The 21,091-nt window shown below is 37.0% G+C and overlaps 1 protein-coding gene across 6 annotated transcripts in view; it reads right to left on the reverse strand.

Annotated features, from left to right (window-relative positions):
• The window catches only part of cadm1 (cell adhesion molecule 1), a 622,928-nt gene that overhangs the window by 63,729 nt on the left and 538,108 nt on the right, over window positions 1-21,091 (reverse strand). For 4 of the 6 annotated variants that reach the window (XM_015370201.1, XM_015370198.1, XM_015370199.1 and 1 more), the window contains one exon: window positions 11,392-11,487. The exons of the other annotated variants lie outside the window; for them this stretch is intronic. In XM_015370201.1, coding sequence (XP_015225687.1) covers window positions 11,392-11,487 — 96 coding nt within the window. The remainder of the gene's footprint in view (window positions 1-11,391; window positions 11,488-21,091) is intronic. 6 annotated transcript variants of the gene reach the window in all.

Genomic DNA, 21,091 nt, shown 5'->3' on the forward strand with positions numbered 1-21,091 from the left:
AGAGACACAGAGAAAAATTGGATGAAAAATCCTATAAAGGGGAGAAAATAAATCTTTTTATGAAACTCTAAACTGACTCAAAACAGGAAATTATTATTATGAATTATTTTCAGCTGTCGAGGAAAAAATATAGTAAACATGGTTTCAGCTATAAGCGTTCCTATTTTTCAGGGAGATCTTTACAGACATTGAACACTCTCAGTTGACCAACATAGAAAATATTATAGCTAAGCTGAATTTTTGTCTGCAGAGTAAAGCTTTCACTTCTGTTTTAATTTAAAGTAATCTTTGTGAGGATAATATTATGTTTGTTATTCCTTTGCATTGAAAGCATTCATTAAACTGAGTGTGGGCTGGTTCCTCATGTCTTTTAGATATATATGAAAAACCACTGGTGGGTGTTTTCTTTTTCTCCTCTTGACGTGATTTTTTTTTCACTTACTGCAAAGTGTTTTGTTGTATTTTGCTAGTCTTCCTTCTTTTTTCGGATGATTACTTCTTAAAAGCATAACCAGGCAGACTTTGCTAATTAGCAATAGCTTAAAGGTTTGTGTTTTTATTTCACACCTTTTATTTATGACAATCCTCTAAACTAAAGAGAAAACAGTCTCAAACTGTACTTTAGTATTTTAGTTAACACTGTACAAATTATCTCCACAAAACATAAACCACTGTTAATGTCTGTTTATATTTGAGGCTTGTTCTAAAGAATAAAGGAAGGTTATAAAAAGGAGAAGAAAAATAAACAGGAAGAAGCATGTTTTCATGCTTTATGGATAAACAGAAGATCTATTTTTTTTAGTTTGGTATGTCATGATGTGATCAATATGCAGAACATTTAAATGATCTTTAATAACTAAACATACTGACCTTTCTAAGGGTGTGTTTTCTGTGTGACTTTGCATTGTGGTTGGTAGCACAATGATGACCTTCTGCTACTCCTGTATGGATTTTATAGCTGCATATGTCTGCATCAACTTAATTAAGCTACAGCACAATTATCATATCAAATCTATTCAGAATTCATCATTTTAAGTCTAATTTAGAGCTCTCCTTTTAGTGTTTCCCTTCTTTATGTCTGACAAATAATTAAATCATTCAGAAAATGCAAATGTAAAACATATATTTGCAAAGTGAGCCAGAATTTACAAATAACTGTCTACAATAGGTATTATCAAAGCCTGATAATACCATGATAATAATAAAACAATAAAACAGGTTAAAGAATCTAACATTGTGTATTTACACTGGAAAAAATCTGAATCAAGATAAGTAATTTTTTCTTAAAATTAATGCATTTGTTCTTGGATTGAGAAGGTAAAAGATACATTTTGTAAAATGGAAGAAGAGAATTTACACTTAAAATAAGAAAATACAATTGCATTGTCTCATTTCAAGTGCATTTTTATCTAATAATCTTATTTTAAGTGTCAAAATACTCATTCCATTGGCAAATCATCTCATTTACCTACTCAAATTAAGAATAAATACACTTAATTTAAGGAAATTTTACTTATTTCTAGATTGTTTTTCCAGTATAGCAGGACTCAATTTCCATATCAAACTATGTATAACTTACTAAACTACTTGATCTAAAATGGTAATAACAGCAGAATGGATGTGTTCACATGCTTTCTGTATATCGCTCATCTGATGTCATGCCTAACAATGCTCAGAGCAGACCAGTGCAATATGATTCTATTTAAATTTCTTGTCATCTCACTTTCACTCATAATAAACACAAAACAACTGCAATTAAATATAAAATTGTCTCGCTGGAAGTATGCTACTGATCGACCATCTGGGATGGAGCAGATTTGTTTTTTGATTTTTAGATGCACTTGCACAACCCTGTACCTATCTATTAAAACCATCTATTAAAGTTTGTGAGTGCATGCATGAGCTCATTTCTCCTCATGCACTCTATTTAAAAATTACTATTTGTATTCCTCATACAATCTTACCTTCCAAAAGAAGATTTAACATTTTTCCACTATGTCAGACTCTCCACCGCTAAGTGACAATGGTGACGAGCGTATAGGACGGCCTTATTACCAGAAAGATTGACAACTAGGAGGGCCACTTATTTTGATGATCCACCTGGAAAAAGAACATCCTCCGCTATACCTTTAATAATTTATAACAAAGACGTTTTCTTAATCTGCTCAGTTAGTCTGTAAAGTTGCCCAGTCAAACATAGTAAAAGCTCTGCTTGTGGGCCTGTTGGTACAGTCTGCATGTATCTCTCCTAAGAAGCCTGCTCTCATGTAGCAGACTTTAAAGGTTCTCTTATATCAAACTGGATCTTAGTGAATTTGGGTGTAGCAGTACTCCCTCATTAGAGTCTAAAGCCAAAGGAATATGATACGCGGCAACATTTTTTATTTTTCATCATTGATTTTGGAAGCTTCAGTGGCCCGTACTCAGTCCTCTATTTCTACATTAGGAGGAACGGCTGAACTCCAGACTAAGTGGTTTCAAGCATTATAATTTCATTCACGCTCTCTAAGGGCTGTATGTCACATGATGGCATTTATTGTGTTACTATTGATCACAATGAAATTATAGCTGGCTGGATCCAATTTTAAAGCAGACGACTAAAAACGAGTAAAGTCGGGACAATGTCCAAACCGGTTGGGCAAAGCAGATCTAAATTCATCAAACTCCTGAATCACTCCACCAGATGGTGTTTGTGTAATTTAAGATGCTGACAAACATAATGAATTTTTGTTTCTCTCTCCTTCCCTTGACTATATTATTGTCTTGTTTATACGGTGGGTTAAATTAATTGGTTGTCAGCACCATTTATGGACTTTCATCAATTAAAGCTAGCCTGCTGCCTGATTGTTGTCTTTTCACCACATACACATTTATTTTTCTTTTGTTTTGGCTGTTCACGGATTAAGAACAATTGTTCATCACACTGTGCTGACTTAGGGAATTATTCCTCATATTGTTTAAATGGGAGAGTGGAATGAATGAGTGGGAGTGTGAATAGTTATACCAGACAAGAGAGAGCTCTCCTTTTTCAACACTTTTAGAGTCAGTGTGGATTCCTCCGAAGACCTCTTTAGCCCTGAGCTCTGCTAACATAATAGCCTGCTGCCCCTGAGATGAGTCACACAATAAGGAAGCTTTTCAAGGAAAACCTTTGCGATACACCGCCAGAAAACAAAACCTGGATAGCGGAAATATGTGAAAAGAAGTTGAGGACACAAAGGGAGAAGAAATTCAACTTTTGAAGGTGTTTTGACAAACAGAATCAGCAAAAATAATCAAAGCAGAATGTAAGAAAAGTCCTTTAGTTGCCGAGGTGGGGCAACATCTCATTTAGTGGCAATTACAATCATTTCTTTTGAACCTGCAAAGCACTTACGTGTGAGAAGTTTGGGGTTAACAGATATTAAAAAAATTCTGTGTGTGTGTAACGGAAAAATATCCAGGAAAGGTTTATTAGACAGCACGCCGCAGCTGAGCCAAATCAACTGGCAGGAAGGTTTTTAGACCATATGAGTTACTGCCTTCAACCTATATACGAGCAATAATACCCCTGATGATTGGAGGCAAAGAGAAGACATCCGGTAAAAACCTTCAACCTAAAAATATTGGCACTGCAGATGTGAGGTTGGTTTTATCAGGAGAAGCCCACGCATCACCACTTAGGTCTGGCTCACAGGGAGGTTGAAATAACCTGCCAGCATGCAGTGCCATGATTTCAGCAACTGGAGGTATTTTCAATAAATATATTGAGGTGGTTTTACTCCTGAAGTTCACTCGCTAAGTTTCAAAAACTAAGAGGGAATAAAGAAGCTGTGGTTCAGAAAGTTATACCAAATTGTTCTAAGCAGAGGTTATGACCAGTAATTCGTCTTCAGGGTATCTGATCACAGCGCATCGTTGTTTGTTAGAAATATGGGATTTTTTGAGGGATAATCTACAGATTGAATCATATTTGAGAAGATTGGATAACAAAGTATTTTGATCTTCAAAAACAAAACAAAAACAATAAATCTGATCTGAAAGATTATATACATACTATTAACCACTGTTGCACAACTTGATGTCGGATTTAAAACCTCTGGACTCCTCACTGTAGGACAGGAAGGTATTGTTTGTGTAAAGTTGGAGCTAAAACAAGCTTTTAATAAATAAAAGCTACAATTTGTACACCATCGATGATTAAAACAAAGCCACTCTTTTAAAATGTTCATTTAATTTTATGTTTTTGACAATATTAAGAGATTGTTCAGCAATTATTTCTCTCATTTTTTTTCGTGTGTAATTTTTTTTTATGAATTTTTTTTTAAAGCATAAATAAATGTAAGTTGGAAAGATACCCATCTGGAAACCTTCCGTTGAAGTAATTTTGGGAAGGGGCGAAAATACTGGTTAGCTGATTGGCCTATGTTGGTGATAGACGGGCCAAATAAACCAATCAGATCAACGAAGCATATGACGTACTAACAGAGCGACGACGAAAACACAACCACAAGCCAGGCTACTCTTGCCGAAACCAGTCGGGAGAAGAGCAAAAACATCTTTTCCTCTGAGAAAAGCCTCCAGAGCAGTGTTTTGCTCTTCTTTCAGTGAAGAAATACTCTGTAATTCCGATAAAACTTGCTCGATAGCCACGCTAACGCTAGTTTCATCGGCTGAAGCCGCCATGTTCTTTAGACTGGACTGTCGCGCTTCTCGTTGCGTCACACCTCAACCCGCCTCAAAGCCAACGCTGATTGAACGTTCGTTTGGTGAACGGCTCCAAATTTTCTTTAACGGAGAGTCTTTAGACTGATCTGCGAGTGAAACCTTGAAAGCTCGCGAGATCAGGATGGTCTCACGAGGCTACAACTTCTCTTGTTCTAAAAAGAAAAAAGCTCCATGATAGTGTAGCTAATGTCAGTTCAAGGCTGTTCAAATTTCAAATGAAGCTTTAGAAGCAAAGAGTAAAAGAAAAAAACACAACTAATATTTTCTTTCACTACTAAAACTCTACTCACTTGTGTTATTTATGCTTAATACATTTGTGTCTCTTATGGTCTGATGCATAACTTTTAAATTCTATCTGATCTTATTTAGTCCATTTCTTGTATACAAGGTTCATAAGTGGCACTAAATTATTCTGTGTTTTGTTTTTTCTAAGAATTATTGTAAGCAAGGGGAAATAAAAAGGCTGCAGCCCCACAGGGAACTATGTTAATCATTTAAGGTATTTCTAATCAGAGTAAGCCAGTCTTCACTGCAGACTTCTTGATCTGAGGCAAAGGAGCTGCATAACAACCTGCATTGATAGGTATCCCCTTTAATCCAATCAGATGGCATAATCAAGCACAATGCCTGTGATTTCTACCAGCCTTGTGAGATTTGTTCCAATTGAGCGGTCTGTCAGGGAGCCTTTGATTGCATTTGGAGCCCAGACTGATTTCTGAATTGAAGCATAAAGTAATGTTTTCTATCTGCACCCTTTAGAGATTCATACCCTCAAATGTTCCCTGGTTCTGGTGCTGAAAGACCCAGATAAAAACGTCCTGTTTTCAAAGAGGCCTACATTTTGATCGCCTGTGTTTATTTGTTTCCGTGGGCACTGCTCCCATGTTTTTCAAATCATGAAAGATGAAGCATGATCTATGATTTCCTTCTTGAATGACACATGCTGTTCCAGAAAGGAGGTTAGATTTTCTACTTGTGTGCATTATTGTCATGTTAATTTGGTCTATTAATTATTTATTTAAAACATTTTTTTCTAGTTTGAGCTTGTCTTTTACTCAGACGAAAGTTAAACATACCTAATTTAAACATAGTCCTTGCTAATATTATTGCACACTTCCTCAGTGTTTTGGCACGCTACTTTGAAAAAGTAATTAGTTATAGTTACTAGTTATTTCTCAAAAAAAGTAACTGAGTTAGTAACTGAGTTACTCCACAATAAAAGTAACTAGTTAGTAGTAAAAGTAACTATTGTGTTACTTTTGCGAGTGTATGAAGTTAATAACTGGGGATGTCTATGTCTGAAATCCTGTGTTTGGGTTGTTAAAGATACTGCAACATGTAACTATATCCATCCATCCGTCCGTCCGTCCGTCCGTCCGTCCGTCCGTCCGTCCATCCATCCATCCATCCATCTTTCTCTCTTTATCCATATAGGCTAATGATCGTTCACACTCTCCGTAGTTCTCCTGTGGCGCGAGCACAGGGCGACTGTTACGCGCCTTTAGCGAGCATGCACAGGGCGACTGTTACGCGCCTTTAGCGAGCATGCGCATTTCCTGTCGCTTGCGCGGTGAATCGTGCCGCCGCGCTGATGGGGAAGTGCAGCTCGACGTAACACCAGTGTTTCCATCTGGAAAACGCTGTTTTGCAGCTGGAGTCCTCCTCACTCTCCATCCACCCCTCTCTCATGACGCGCGCACGAGTCCTATCATGAAAAAAGGTTAATTGTGTGACCTGAGTAACGTGCAGTAACGGGGTGTCGGCAATTGTAACTGCGTTATAGTTACAGTAAGAGTAATAATTTTGATTACTCGTTACTAAAAAAGGTAGCGGCGGTAGTAACGGCGTTACTTTCAACGCCGTTAGTCCCATCACTGCACTTCCTCTAAATCACATAAATCTATATCACATAAAGACACATAAAGACATAAAGTCTTTATTAAGAAGCTTCTAGATTTGTTAAAACTTTTCCCTTGAGAGCTAAATGAGCTGGTCTAAGTCCATAAAAACACACACCTGATTTTAAAAGACTTAAACAGTGGAGAGAAACACTGAAAAAAGTAATTAAACTGCTTTTGGCATTTACTTAATCATATTTAATTACTTTAACACAATCGTTACATGTTAGTAGGGAAGGACATAAAACTAATATTTGAAAGTAACTAAATATGAATAACAAAATGCCAAAAGCGGTTGCATTATTTTTTTTTCAGCGAACAGAAACCTTCAGGTCAGACTGCAATCTGGATCCGCTCATGTTAGTGAGTCAATACCTGCTGCAGAAAATCAACTAGGTAAAGGATGGGCTGCTTGGTCAAACCAACAATGTGTATGCCTGAGGGAGTCTAGATAAGGTATTTAAATCTAAACGAGGCAGAGGTAGTATCATGGTAATGGTCAGCTTTTCTTTTAACCTTCAAATAGGTCTGCAACTAATGATTCTTCTTCAAATTGATAAATCTGCTGATTATTATTATTTTTTTTTTTCAATTAATAATTTGATAGCAGAAAGTTCTTTTAAGAAGAATTTTTACAAAATTAAACCAGGCGAAACTAAAACTTTTCCTGTTCTGTAATAGAGCATGTTGACAGAAGAAGAAAGCTTGTCTTTTCATCTTAAATAAATGTTTAGATTTTATTTTATTTTTTTTCAATTTAGGTATAATTGCTGCTCGATGATTGGTGGATATATCACTTAAATGCATATTTTACAGTCTCTATAATCCAGTTAACGATTAATCTATTACAATTAATATTAGGATTACTTTTAATAATCAACTAATCCCGATTAATCCGATTGTTTCAGCCCTACCTTCAATTTCTTCAATTTGGACACCATTTGGTGCTCCAGCACATTTAAATCCAAAATATACCTCTAAAATGGAACAAGCTAATGAATTAAATAAAATGGGAAAGACAGCAATGAGCAGATGTTAATAATGATCAAACTCTTTAAACTAATATGAATCATTTCTACTTTCCTGTACAAAGTAGATGTTAAAAAGCATTTAAAGCAGTTAACCTAGTCGACGAGGTATCTTTGAATAACAGTGCTGGTTGCCTGACAAAAAGCTTTTTGAATCATAATTGAACCTCACTATTATGAGACATTTCTCTAATAGTAGCTGCTTGCTCTGATAAAAAGGGGAACATTACAAAAGTCTCGGACTCCAATTTGTCCCGATTTCTATTCTACTCACATCCTTCCAGAGACGCATTTACAAAATCTAAAATTCCTAATTTCTAGTTACTTCTAGTGAATGATGTCCCAGCTCCAGCAAATTCTGTTAGCTGCCCATCATTCATGGCAAATATCATTTCTATACCCTGTATACAGTAAGGAATAAAGTCTTATGTGATGACAAAGTTGTGCCTGATAGGCCTGACTTTAACATTAAATAAATAAATTTAAACAAACCTGATTGTTTCTAAATGAGATCAGAATAAAGGCTCCATTGGGATTCTGTAGTTTAACATGAGGGACTGTGGTGAGTGCATTACCATCACATAATTAGACAGATGGGGTTAGACAGTTTATTTCTCAAAAAGTGTTCCTGATGGAACAACTCTCTATAAATATATAACCATATAGTTTTTAAAATCTCTGAGTTCTAAGAAGATTAATCAACAGTTTGGGGCTCAGTTTCACTTGAGAGCACCTTCAATGCATAACAGTCAAAGACCCCAAATGCCACAGCCACATCACTACACATATTATACACCACCAAAGTTAGCAGCAAACATGGTGGATAATGTTTGCAGAGGCATGTTTTACGATAATCATTTGATCAGTTCTCACAGCAGATTGGGGTATTTGTTTTACATTATGCACTTAAATTGATACCATATTAGCTTTATCTATAAAGCACTTTAAAGACCTACAGCAGCAATGTGCTTTACACAAATAAATAGTAATCATAATATTAAGATGCTAATACACACTGATTAAAATTGAACAATGTTTTCAATTATTTTATCTAAAAAATATATATTTTTTTCAATGTTTCTTTGAATCACTCTGTACATTAAACTTAGCTTTGGTATCATAATGCTTTTTACAATTTTGTAGTATTTGAATTACTAGTGTGAATTCATCATTTTCTTTAATGGTACTTTGTAAACTTTCATGCACAACTGTATAAAGCTGAAATGTTATGGTTCTCATTTGTTGTGACTCTGAGTTTTCTGTTATCAGTTGTTTTGTTTTTATTTTTCATGATATTCTAGGATTCTTTAGTTACTCTCTGTTGCCCCCTTGTGATTGTTTTCTTTCCCCTTGGACTCCCTCCTGCCAGTTCCACCCAAACCTGCTCCTCATTCAGCTCGTTAGTCCATCCTTTTGTTTTGTTCTCCTTAAATACTCCACCTCTGCAGTCACTCAGTGCTGGTTCCTTCTCAATGCTGTACTCATCTACTCAGCTCATCTCCCCGTGGCTCCTCAGGCTTGTTTTTCCCCTGATGTCTCCATGGTTTTTTGTTTGTTAAACTTTTTAGTTAGATTTCTGGATTCATACCTCTGTTTCCTTGTTCTTCTATTAAACCTGTCAGAACTATCTGTGCTTCACTCGGCTCTGCATCTGGGATAGGAAATCCTATACACTACTGTTTATGCTCTAAAAACATTCTAAATGACTTCGTTTCGAGTAAATTCTGGACGCTACCCACTCAGGACACTTGGAATACATTGGACGAGCAGTATGGAGGAATATTGACACGTTTTTTGTGGACTTTTATGGACCTTTCTGCCTCGGGCGCCATAGACCTCCATTATGTGAATGTCAGCAGACAGCAAGAAGCCTCCCAGATCTCCAGATGCATTTGAGATATCAAAAAAGTACTCCAGAGTGTTGTTCAGCATGGGGGTGAGTAGAAAATGAAGGCTAATCATGTTTTGGGTGTACTATTCCTTTAAGCAACCTAACCACCCACTGTTGACATGAACATGCACTTTCAAGATGGTGGTAAAAAAAAATGATAGCATCAAAAACCAACACAGCTGAGGATGCATACCTTCTGACCTCCATGGTTATAGAGGGACAGAAGGTTGTAGTGTCTGACCTAATCTGTTTTTCTGCAGTCGATTAATCTAAATAGTTTCAACTTGGCTCTCTGTGATGAAAAGATGCAGGAATTTATTGATTTATTTGATCGTAACTCATTCACCGCAGGATCAGTGATAAGGTGTGCATTTTTTATGCAGAACATAGAACAGAATCAGTTTCTCCAAAATGAAGGATCTGGTCTCCAAATTCTTGAGTCAACTCACTACAGATTCTGAAGATGAGGTTGGAAGTCACATTCATTTTAGTCGACCCCTGCTGCAGCAAACAGAGACACAGAGCACCAGGCATTTTCACCCCTCAGGTGCCTGGAGAGTCACTCAGGCAGCACACACAACAAGTCAGGATTCCCAACTTGAAAAAATTCTGAATTAAACCATGATTCATTTTCCTTGTATCCTGCAGATGGTTTCAGCTGGCTTCACCATTTTATAAAGGTGACCAACTTCCAGATGGACCATGTTCACTGGAGCATAAAAGCTGCAGACATATCTGTGGCATCTTTATGCTTGTACTTTTTAGCTTCCTGTTTTTAATGTTTTTATCTGCCTGTACAGTGTCCTTGGGTGTTGTGATAAGGCGCTTTCAAATAAAATTTATTATTATTATTATTATATCTACACATTTTATTTTCCTAACATAATCTGTGTGTCGAGCATAAACCAACCTTTAGGACAATTCATCAACACAAAGTTATTGTGGAAATAGGTTTGAAGGATACAAAGGTTTCCTAGGCATTGATGAGACTATTTGTGGTCAGGTTTTCTTATTGTCTTCAATGTTTGCAGGCTGCTGCTCTTTAGCCAACATACTGTATCAAAAGCTGTGCTCTGTTTTGGCAACCCTGGAAATTCTTACATGAAAAGCTCAGGAACCAGGAAGTAAACATAGGCTTCACCTCCACCAGAATAGTTCTGTACCATTAGGTTTGAAGGGAGAAAAGCTAAACTAAGACTGGACTGAAAGTTTATAGGAAATATTACTTTCGCCGCTGATAAAAAATGAGAATGATTATGGTTAGTTTATAGCAAATTCCTTACGCATTGCTCCTTTAAATGTGTAAAGGATTACCTTTTTTAGGCTTTCAGTTCTGGATTGCTCATCTTAAATTTTTGCTCACCTAACACCACTGTAGAAGCTTGTTTCTGGCTAGTTCTTTTCTCTTGCTGGACATGCATAGTTCTAGTGTTTATGCAGCCAGTGAGAATTAGTTTGAACCATTCGTGGTTACATATATTTTAAATGTATGCGTTGCAGACAGATTGTAAACAAAGCCGTGCACTAGGGCAATGGTGCTCATGCATGCACACTTGATAAGCATTTCCCCTTAGAAGAGGAAGTAGGAAGTAACTTTGGCTTTTCTTCCCAACATTTCCAGAAAAAAAATAAATAAATAAATCATCCACTATACCTTTAGATAGTCGTTACAGTATGATGTAAAATTTTCGCACTTACCTTTTTTACCCTTGTATAACCTTACTGAATAAAATAAAACAGAAAAATACTTCATCGTACCTCACGTGGAACATTCATTCAACCCGATACTGGTTACTAGTCCAAGGCCGAGTCCCACAATAAGAATATACAGAAGCAGGAAACATTCAAGCACAGGGTGATACTATACCTTGACTAGCTTCAGGGTTCGGGGTGGAGGTGAAGATGGTGGTGGAGGTGGTAGTGATGATAGTTGTGGTGGGTTTAGGGGTGGTGGTGGGAGCATCTAGATGAGAGGACAAACACATGTCAAACACAGGGTGGGACAGGGGAAGTATAACAGTCATAAAGTCTCTGTGAAGCGATGCTATCTGCAGCTGATTAACATCCAGCAGCTCACTGTGTGGAACAATGTGTGAGATTTACAGGCCTGTTGCAGATATGATGAAGGACCAGCATGATGGAGAAACTGCAGGGCATCGTCTCATCTCCCAGGAACTGAGATCATCTCAGATCATTTCCGTCAAACCAAAGGTGTAATGTTACCATAAAGTATTATGTAAATTATGAAATGTCAGAAGAGTTCTACATGCAGTGGATCTTCTACATACAAAGGATCTGTACCGTGAACACATCTCTGGTAGTATTTCACTTTTTTGAGACATGAAAAGCCTTAAATGGGACTTTAATGTGTAGAGTTCAACAGAAGCACCTGTTTATACACAGGTATAAACAGCTGTTCTGGGGGTTAAAGCTAAATCCTACTGTAAGGTTGGAGATGTTGCAAAAATACTAACATATTGTTGAACATATAGAAGCAATTTCTGATTTGATTTCAGGACATCAGATATCCTTGCAGGACTTTTTTCTGACTTTCTCTTTAGTTTTTCAGCCATAGTTTTCACATGGAGCAGGTAAACACCTGTCGGTCACTGTTAAATTGAAAAAAAAAAAGAATACATTATTTGTTTTTTGTTTTTTTTCCAGTGTTTTATTGCCTTTACACTTTCACAAGTATAGTGAGCAACGGAATTAACTCTCTGCATTTAACCCATCCCCTTAGGGAGCAGTAACCTGACTCCGCCAGATGGATTTGCTCCGCATATCCATCTGGAAACCTTCCGTAGAAGTAATTTTGGGAAGGGACGAAAATACTGGTTAGCTGATTGGCCTATGTTGGTGATAGACGGGCCAAATAAACCAATCAGATCAATGAAGCATATGACGTAACAAAGCGACGACAAAGAGGAGCCAATTGATAGATCAAACTCTTGCTGAAACCAGTCGGGAGAAGAGCAAAAACATCTTTTCCTCTGAGAAAAGCCTCCAGAGCAGTGTTTTGCTCTTCTTTCAGTGAAGAAATACTCTGTAATTCCGATAAAACTTGCTCGATAGCCACGCTAACACTAGTTTCATCGGCTGAAGCCGCCATGTTCTTTAGACTGGACTGTCGCGCTTCTCGTTGCGTCACACCTCAACCCGCCTCAAAGCCAACGCTGATTGGACGTTCGTCTGGTGAACGGCTCCAAATTTTCTTTAACGGAGAGTCTCCAGACTGATCTGCGAGTGAAACCTTGAAAGCTCACGAGATCAGGATGGTCTCACGAGGCTAAGGGAGCAGTGGGCTGCCATTGTGCGGCGCCTATGTAGCAGTGTGGGGGTTAACGGTCTTGCTCAGAGTGGCAGTCCGTGGGAGTGGACTGGAACTCACAACCACTCCCCAAAGCAGGCATTAGTGTGAAGGGTCTTACCCAAGGAGCCACACTGGCAGCTCATTCCCCCCAGCTGGGATACAAACCCAGGCTTCCTGTTTGCAGGATAGGTGACTTACCACTTGAGCTATCCAACTCACTCTCAGTACTGCAGTGAGGTCAAAGATAAGCACAAATTCAACAGCCAAATTAAAGAATCAGAAGTTGATCTGTGGGATCACCTATAGAGGGCTTTGGAGAGGACATGGCCCTAAAAATCAAACAATTTTGAACGAATTTTGCAGATAGATTTGGAAAATATTTCAAAAGAATGGTAATAGCCTCCCACAAAAAGACTAAACAGAAGAAAACTAAAAACTAAATAAAACAGGTGCTCCAATTGAGCATGCGTGTAACTCTCTGCACACTTACAGTAGGGTTGTTGCAGCTTTTTCCATTTTTTCTGTTCACAGACTTGTATGCTTTTCACCTGATTGGCATCATACATAGCTGAGAGTTGGCTGCATTTGAGCCGAAATACGTTTCTTAGTTATTTTGGTCGTATTTGTCAAAACGTGTCATTTTTAGAAAGGATGTGTTCACATTTTAGGTCCACTGTATGTTGAATAATGAAGTATGGATGTACCTGTGGGCTTGTGTCTTTAACAAGACAATGAGTGGAGGAAAATGCATACATGGAAACATAACCACATGACACTCCATGGAAACAGAAGGTGGTGAGTAAAACAAACAAATGAGCAGCTTTAGCCAGGGTTGATGAACAAAACCTTCTGACTGGAGCCCATTTTCCCCTCACAGCTTTTTCCTTTTTACTTCATTAGTCGGGTTAGACTCCCCACCCTGACAGTGACCAGTGGGAGGTATCAAAGTGACATTTTTTTTTCCATCCAAGTGGCCGGGCTGCATTGATATGAAGCAGCCGGCGGTGCTGCTTGCTTAGAGACCTCCCATGCTGCTCTGATTGCCTGGGAATGGACTGAGGAAAAAAAAATAAAGTAATTTGTGGCTGTTGATAAGGAGGAAAGCTGGTCCACACCTTAATGAAATAAGGTGTTATAAGAAGGTGAGGAGAGGAAATGTGTACAGACAGAGACAGGAGGAGAGGAAAGTCAATGAAATGGAAAAACTGTTGGGTTTAACAGTCTGAGAGGCTGAAAAATGAAGCTAATGCAAGAGTGTCAAAAACTAATATAGGGAATATATTATACCATTTAGTTTAAATCTTATTAATTCGTAATATTTTGCATTCATGCGGCTGGGGAGGCTTTCTATACTACAGGCATAATGGATTATAATAAGAGAAAGCTCTTTTACTGTTACAGAAAATGCATAACAAAGATCTCAATTCTACCATCTTTTTCTCGAAACCTGATTAATGTTGGACATCCATTTTAGTCTATCAACAGATATCTTAACATATTATATCTTTCTGTTAGTGCCACCACCTTCAAAACACACTTTACAGAAGGTTTGACTACTAACCCGTAACAGTACATTTCACTGTTCCGTTCATCCAAGAAACTAGTTTAGGTGCATCTCACCATCCCTAACCTCTCTTATTCCCAACCAGGTGCTACGATGCTTGAACCAAGGTACATACAGCAGTAGTCATTCAAAATTTCCCCACTTTCCTTGATGGGCCCTTGGCCGGTCTTGGCCAATCCCTTACAATTCCTTTTTAAACATCAATCTTTCTACTAAAATATTATTTCTGTCATGATTTGTGGACATTAAGGTCTAAAGAGAAGCATCTCAGACCCTGTAATTCAGTATAAAGGTGGAGTCAGAGTAAAAAAATATGCAAGAGGGGGTCACTCCAGCAGCTGGAAGTAGAAGGAGATTTAGATAGACATCTTCTACTTCTGTACTGTAAAGATAAACTTGGCAAAACTTTTGCATCTTAAGAAAGTGATCAAAAGATCTGTTTCTCTTTTCTGATTCCAAGTGTTTCTAAGCCTGTCCACATTCTTCTGAGTCCACATAATGTAAAGTGAAAGGTTGTAATTAGCAAGGCAAAAGGCATGTTTCTAGTGAATACAGCAAACCGAGAGCAACGATGAACCAATGAGGTGCACAAAGGGAAATTTGCAGGAGTTGAAAAATCTGACTTTTTGTAAATATCCACATCTCAAAAACCAGTAAGGGACTAGATGTTGCTGTGGTGTTGGGGGACTGAGTTCAGCAGAGACAAGTTTTTTGCATTCAAAAGGGAAGACAGAGAAAATAATGTTGACAAAGTAGTGAAATAGCAGTGATTTTAAACCTTATTTGAGCTGTGCGGAACCTGTTCATTTATTAGAGGACTTACAACATACACTATTTTCAAAACGTATCTAAAAAAATTGGCTTTTAACACATCAGTCATGTCAACATTAGTTGAACATGAGTTGTTTATCATTAAGAAGCCATGCTGCCACTTGTGTCTGCTGTGTGTATGTATTAATATTTATAAATGTGTATGTATGTATGTATATATGTATATATATTTATATGTACATAGTTTTAATGTTTTATCCTATTTTATGAACCTTTGTAGTCCAGCGAACACTTATTCTGTATTTTTAAACCAGTTTTGAGGAGTTATAGTTGTTTTTATTTCTTTTTATATTTGTATTTTTCATTGTAGCATGCTTACTGTTGTGTTTTTTTTAGGTAGACAATTTTAAGATCTTTCCAGGGACAACAGATGAAAAATAGCCTTTTGGCTAATTCTGGTGCATTTGCAGGAATGCTTTTTAATGTACACTGTCCCTGTCAAATAAAGAAATAAAATAAAATTGGTGTTTCTAAGCAGGTTTTAATTTTGGCCTTGCATTTGTGTGTTCAGTTCATTCAAATAATGACATATATCAGCCAGGTATGCCAGCCTTGCACACCACTCATCACTTGCAAGCGGCTTTGAGTAATCGGACCTTTAGTTTGTCAGTTAAGTTCCTCTTGCAATTCGTACAGACGGGCTAGTACTTTGCTGCACGATAGCCACTGAACCTCTATGTGGAGCAATAACATTTAATGTTCCACTCTCATTTCTTTACACAAGACCCAAATAATAATAATAATAATAAGTAACACCTCAAAGGTCTCCGTCACTATGTGCACAACATTATCCAACACAGGCAGCTAGCTATTTCTTTAGTCGCATCAGGGCCAAGCATCTCATTTACAATGGCTTTAGAAGCTGGCAGATGTTTCTGCCACAGTGGGGGAGTTTTTTGATCTAGCTACGAGTTCAGCAACAAGTTAGCAAGCTTTGAGGGCTCTCTCGTTTACCTTTGTGGTTTTTCTCAAAAAAGTTGCCTGGTTCTCACAGTTTGTATGTAAGCGTACAAAATAGTCCATCGGCTTGTTTTGAATGGAAGGGTGTTTTGTTTGGAGATGGCGATTAAGCTTGCTTGGCACCATGGCGCTATTGGTTGGCTTCTCACCACACACCAAGTGCAGTGGAGTTGGTGGTGTCGCATCCCTCCCTGTCTTGTCCTCTTTTTTTTTTTGTTGACCACTCATACTAGGACCTTCATGCTGGTCAGAATTTTCTCCAAGGCCCTGTTTGGCATTTGCATTTTCCCTTCTCACAAGCTTCTCCATCGCTGTCACTTGCTCAGATCCCAAACTGCCACTGTCACTCTGTTGTCCTTACAGGCATGTATCCCCCTCTGCTGCCACCCACTGAAATAGATAAGCATTACATTATCTGCCACCCTTAATTACAGTACAGGCAACCGACAATGATTAATTAGGTGATAACAGATAGTTTCCCATAGCACACCTGGTAATCTCTCACGGCACACTGGTTGAAAATCCCTGTAAAGGGAATTGTAGGTGGTTTTAAAAAAGCAGTTTTAATCCAGCCCTAGAAGGACTATTAAATAATTCATCAATCATCTTCCTCCCCTACAGTAGCTCCAGCGCAGACAGACAGACAGCCACCTCCTATCCCCTGATTTGGTGCCGTCTTCCAGGTGGACTTCTTTAATACAACCTCCGTAAATGTCTTGCTGCTAACATCCAGAGCTAACATCCAACCACTACCCAGTTTTAGTGCTCCCTCTCTGGACTGCTCCGATCTACCACTATCCTTTGATCTTCTGCTGTTGTTCCTTATCTTACAGCCATTCAAAATGGCCGTTCCCAGTCAAACGCCAGCCGAATGGAAGCCCACTTCCCTGCAACTCCCAGCAAAATCCCCTCCAAGTTCCAGCCACCGGAGTGACTCCCTTTTGCATATTTCTTTACTCTCACTGCATCCTTTCTCTGAATTACAGGGTCTGACCAGGAGCCAATGCTTCTCTTTGGATTTTGATGTTCGCAAATCATGACAGAAACAATATTTTAGTACAAAGATTGATGTATAAAAAGGAATTATAGTGGACCATTCAAGGACCAGCCAAGGAACGTAGGGAAATTTTGAATGGCTACTACTGTATAAATATCTTCCTTCAAATTAAATGATTAGTTGAAATCTAAATGTTTGGTTTCAACAAATATTCATAAACAACGATGAGCTTAAATAAATATTTCGTTTTTCAAGTAGATATTTTGTTTGTGAAATTATAATTTAACATTAAGCACAGAAATCAGTGAAATAAATATTCCGTTAGGAAATAAATATTTAGTTCTAAATCAAAAAATTTACCTTGTAAACTAAATCTTTATTTTGAAGGAAAATATTACATATATTAGCTTCGACCTAAACATTTAGATCATAACTAAATATTGAGTCCAAATATTTAGTTTGTATCCTAAATATTTAGCTTCGAATATCAATAAAAACAACAAGCTAATGTTTAGTTTGTAAATAAAAGTTTAGTTTTGAAATTTGATATTTATAATATAATGATAATATGAGTTTTAAGCCCCATTTTTTGGAGGGTAACTTGGTTATTTCAGATTTTAGCTATGTTGGTGTACACGTTAACTGTTGTTGCAATTGGAGCTGTTGTGGCTCCATAAGCCTCTTAAAGTTTCCTCTTTCTCCTGTGTTATCTCCAAAGCTTATGTGCATATGTTTACTGGAGCTGAGAATAGTATTATAGGCCACACTAAGTTGGTTGGAGAAGATGGATGTGTGAATATCTTCTCTAGAGAGAAGAGGAAAAACATTTTTTGTTTTAGCTCTGCATGCATTATTTTCTGTGATGAAGGGAAATTATAATCAATCCACTTTTTATGTCTATTAGATTTTAAGCTCAAAAGGCTCTAAATATAACCACCTAGACGTGAATAGATATTGTTTTGATTCACTGAAGATATTTACAAGGTTACTAAACATTTTTATTTCACTACAAAAATTCACACTTTTTTAAATTACTACAATTAGTTCTGCTTCTTTTTTGGCTCTTTGAACTTTCGTGTAATTAAACTGAAATACTAGAACAGTAATTAGGATTTGGTATCAACTGGTTAAATGGAAAAAAAAAACAACAACAATGATAGAAAGTTGTCTTTTTACAATCATGCGGTAGGACTATGCTAATGTGTTTGTCATAAAAATAACAGTTTTGGCAGTTGGTTAGACATTTAGACCAAATTTAAGAACTACAGCCAAAGTTAAACCTGATAATTAAATGTTTAGAGACCAAACAGATGGGAAAAGGCCTTTTAATTATTTGAGAGTGTTAATTCATTTAAAAAGTAGAGAGAAATACCAAAGGAATGTTATATAAAATATTGAAATCAAGGGTTGATAAGAAGAACAACAGACAATGTATGAAAATCAATTTAAATCAAAGGGGAAAAGCAGAGTATTTACAGAGCATTATTTAACATTTATCCTTGAAAAAAGGGGAAAAAGGCTTATTTTGGCTAAATTAATAATAATAAAAAAAGAAAATGTGACCAAATTGGTTAAAAAAGAAAGCATTAAGAAACCAATTAATCAATCAGTTTTATCTGATACAATGAAACTGGTTTACATTCCAGACATCAAATTGATGCTTTTTTTTTTTTTTGAAATGAAAACAGATCTAAAAACTTTCCATCAAATTTTTATTAGAAGAATAACAAAAGTAGCACAGCTGTTAATAACTTCCCTGGAGCTACAGAGGCTGTACATGATTTAAAAGCAGTCTTCCTTTAGGGAAAAATATGTTCTCAGTTAATGACAAATTCACACTTGTTAGTTTTTAAAATATTAGAGTTTATGCTCTTTTATGAAGTAAATTAGGAAATTCAAATAGGAGGCAGAGAGGAGCATGTAGCCCCTTAGATCTCTGCCTCAAGCTACATTTCTAATTGCAGAATTGCCTCCAGGTATTGTGGATCGAAATTCCAGCTCTGCTTTATAAGAGCATGTTTTTAACGCATCAACTTGGACGATGCAGCTGACTGCACAGAGCAATTTGAAGACAAGGAAATGATAGAAGTGATAACCTGGGAGGTCGGCTGGAAGACGAAGTAGGAAAACAACAAAGCAGCTCAGGGATGGATGCCGTCTGATTGGTTTGATCCCATCAGGGACATCCAGGGTCTGGCAGATGTTCTGGATCATCAGTGTCGAAAACTCATTAAAAATTACACCTTACAAACACAATCCTTACAACAAGCCCTATGAGATGGTTCTGTGTGCAAGTTACACTTCCATGTGCTGGGCACTGGCTAGTGCAATGTATGAGAGGAGTACTAGAAGCTCATTGACTTTCAAATGCTACAGGAAGAATGTGCTTTTCCTCCTGTTGAGTCATCAGGGCGTGTTTATTGATGAGGTTTCAGAATCAGTTTTTCTGTCCTGACTGAGTGATGCAGGGCCACAGAAAGCTGGTGGATTCAACCATACAGGAGTCGTTTCCACCACAGCTGGAGAGCTGAACGAATTCACATGAGCATTCAATGAACGCAACACCTTATATGCATCAGTAAAGCATCTGCAGTCACGCAAAACCATGATCGCAGATGCTTTATAGAATTGTAACTGTTATTCTAGAGTCTAGTTTATGATTGATTTTATTATGTTGTCCTGTGTTTTTATATGTCTTTCTGTACTGCTGCCTCTTGGCCAGGTCTCCCTCGAAAAAGAGATTTTATCTCAAGGGACTTCCTAGTAAAATAAAGGTTAAATACAAAATGAATAAAGAAATTATAGACAAGTTTTGACAAATAACCTAAAGTAAACAATCATTTAAACTATAACATTTTTCACTTTGAAGTTTTCAATATGAAATTTGTTCTGCCATGATTCAATTCTGAAGAACTGAATCCACACTTATATAATTTAAATGCAAACATTCTCTCAGAGGGAACCTTTAAAAGAAACAGGTGAGCTGACATGCCTTGGTTGGATAAAAGTGCAGTTTCTTTATAAGTAAGCCAAAACTTTCATTGTTGAAATGCATCATTCAGGAGGAAAAACCCCCAAAAGGGTTACTTTTAACATCATCACGTTCAATCTTAATGAAAATAACCAGGATCCTAACAGCAACCCTAAGGGTCTTCTAATTAAAGCTGAAGATGACAATATTATCAAGGGAGGACGTTTCAAAGGAAGGAACCTTTTGTTCCAAAGAGAGCATTGCCATCACCCTAACTCCTCAAAAACAGCAGATTCGATGGGATTTGTAAAATCAGACATCAAAATTAAACCAGAAATTCTAATTCCAAGAATCAGCAAAAAAAAACATAAGAGCAAATCACCAAAAATAATAAAGGTCTGGGATAATCTTACCAAATAGTATCAAATCAAGCTTTCAGACTCCAACTACAAAAATGCTTAAATGTTTAAAAACAGCAGTTGTCCTTAAAGTTTGTGTTTTGATTTATTTTATATTAGGAGGGAGAAATTTTAGAAGTTAATTTTATGATCTTATTATAACACAAAAACCACAGAAGTTCTAATATATGGAGGATGACCAGTGCCAGAATTCAATAAATTAAAACCTTTATGAAATAGTTATTTAAATGTGTCATTATTTTTTAATTTATTACAACTGGAAATGCATACAGAATGTACTTAATAAATATATGATTAATAATTATGAAATTAGTCAAATATAGTGATTTTATATTATGACGTCTATTACGATAAATCATGACATGTTTCATGATTTAATGAATGATTTCAAGTTCTCTGAAGAACACCATGGATTAATTCAAACTGTCACACATCCTCAAAGAGGCGGGATTATGGACAAGATACGTAAAACTTCTTTTCAGTATTTTCGCTAAATGGTTGAAATAACTTCAAAA

The sequence above is a fragment of the Cyprinodon variegatus genome, unplaced genomic scaffold, assembly GCF_000732505.1.
Source record: "Cyprinodon variegatus isolate N-32 unplaced genomic scaffold, C_variegatus-1.0 Scaffold43, whole genome shotgun sequence".
In the NCBI taxonomy this organism is placed as follows: domain Eukaryota; kingdom Metazoa; phylum Chordata; class Actinopteri; order Cyprinodontiformes; family Cyprinodontidae; genus Cyprinodon; species Cyprinodon variegatus.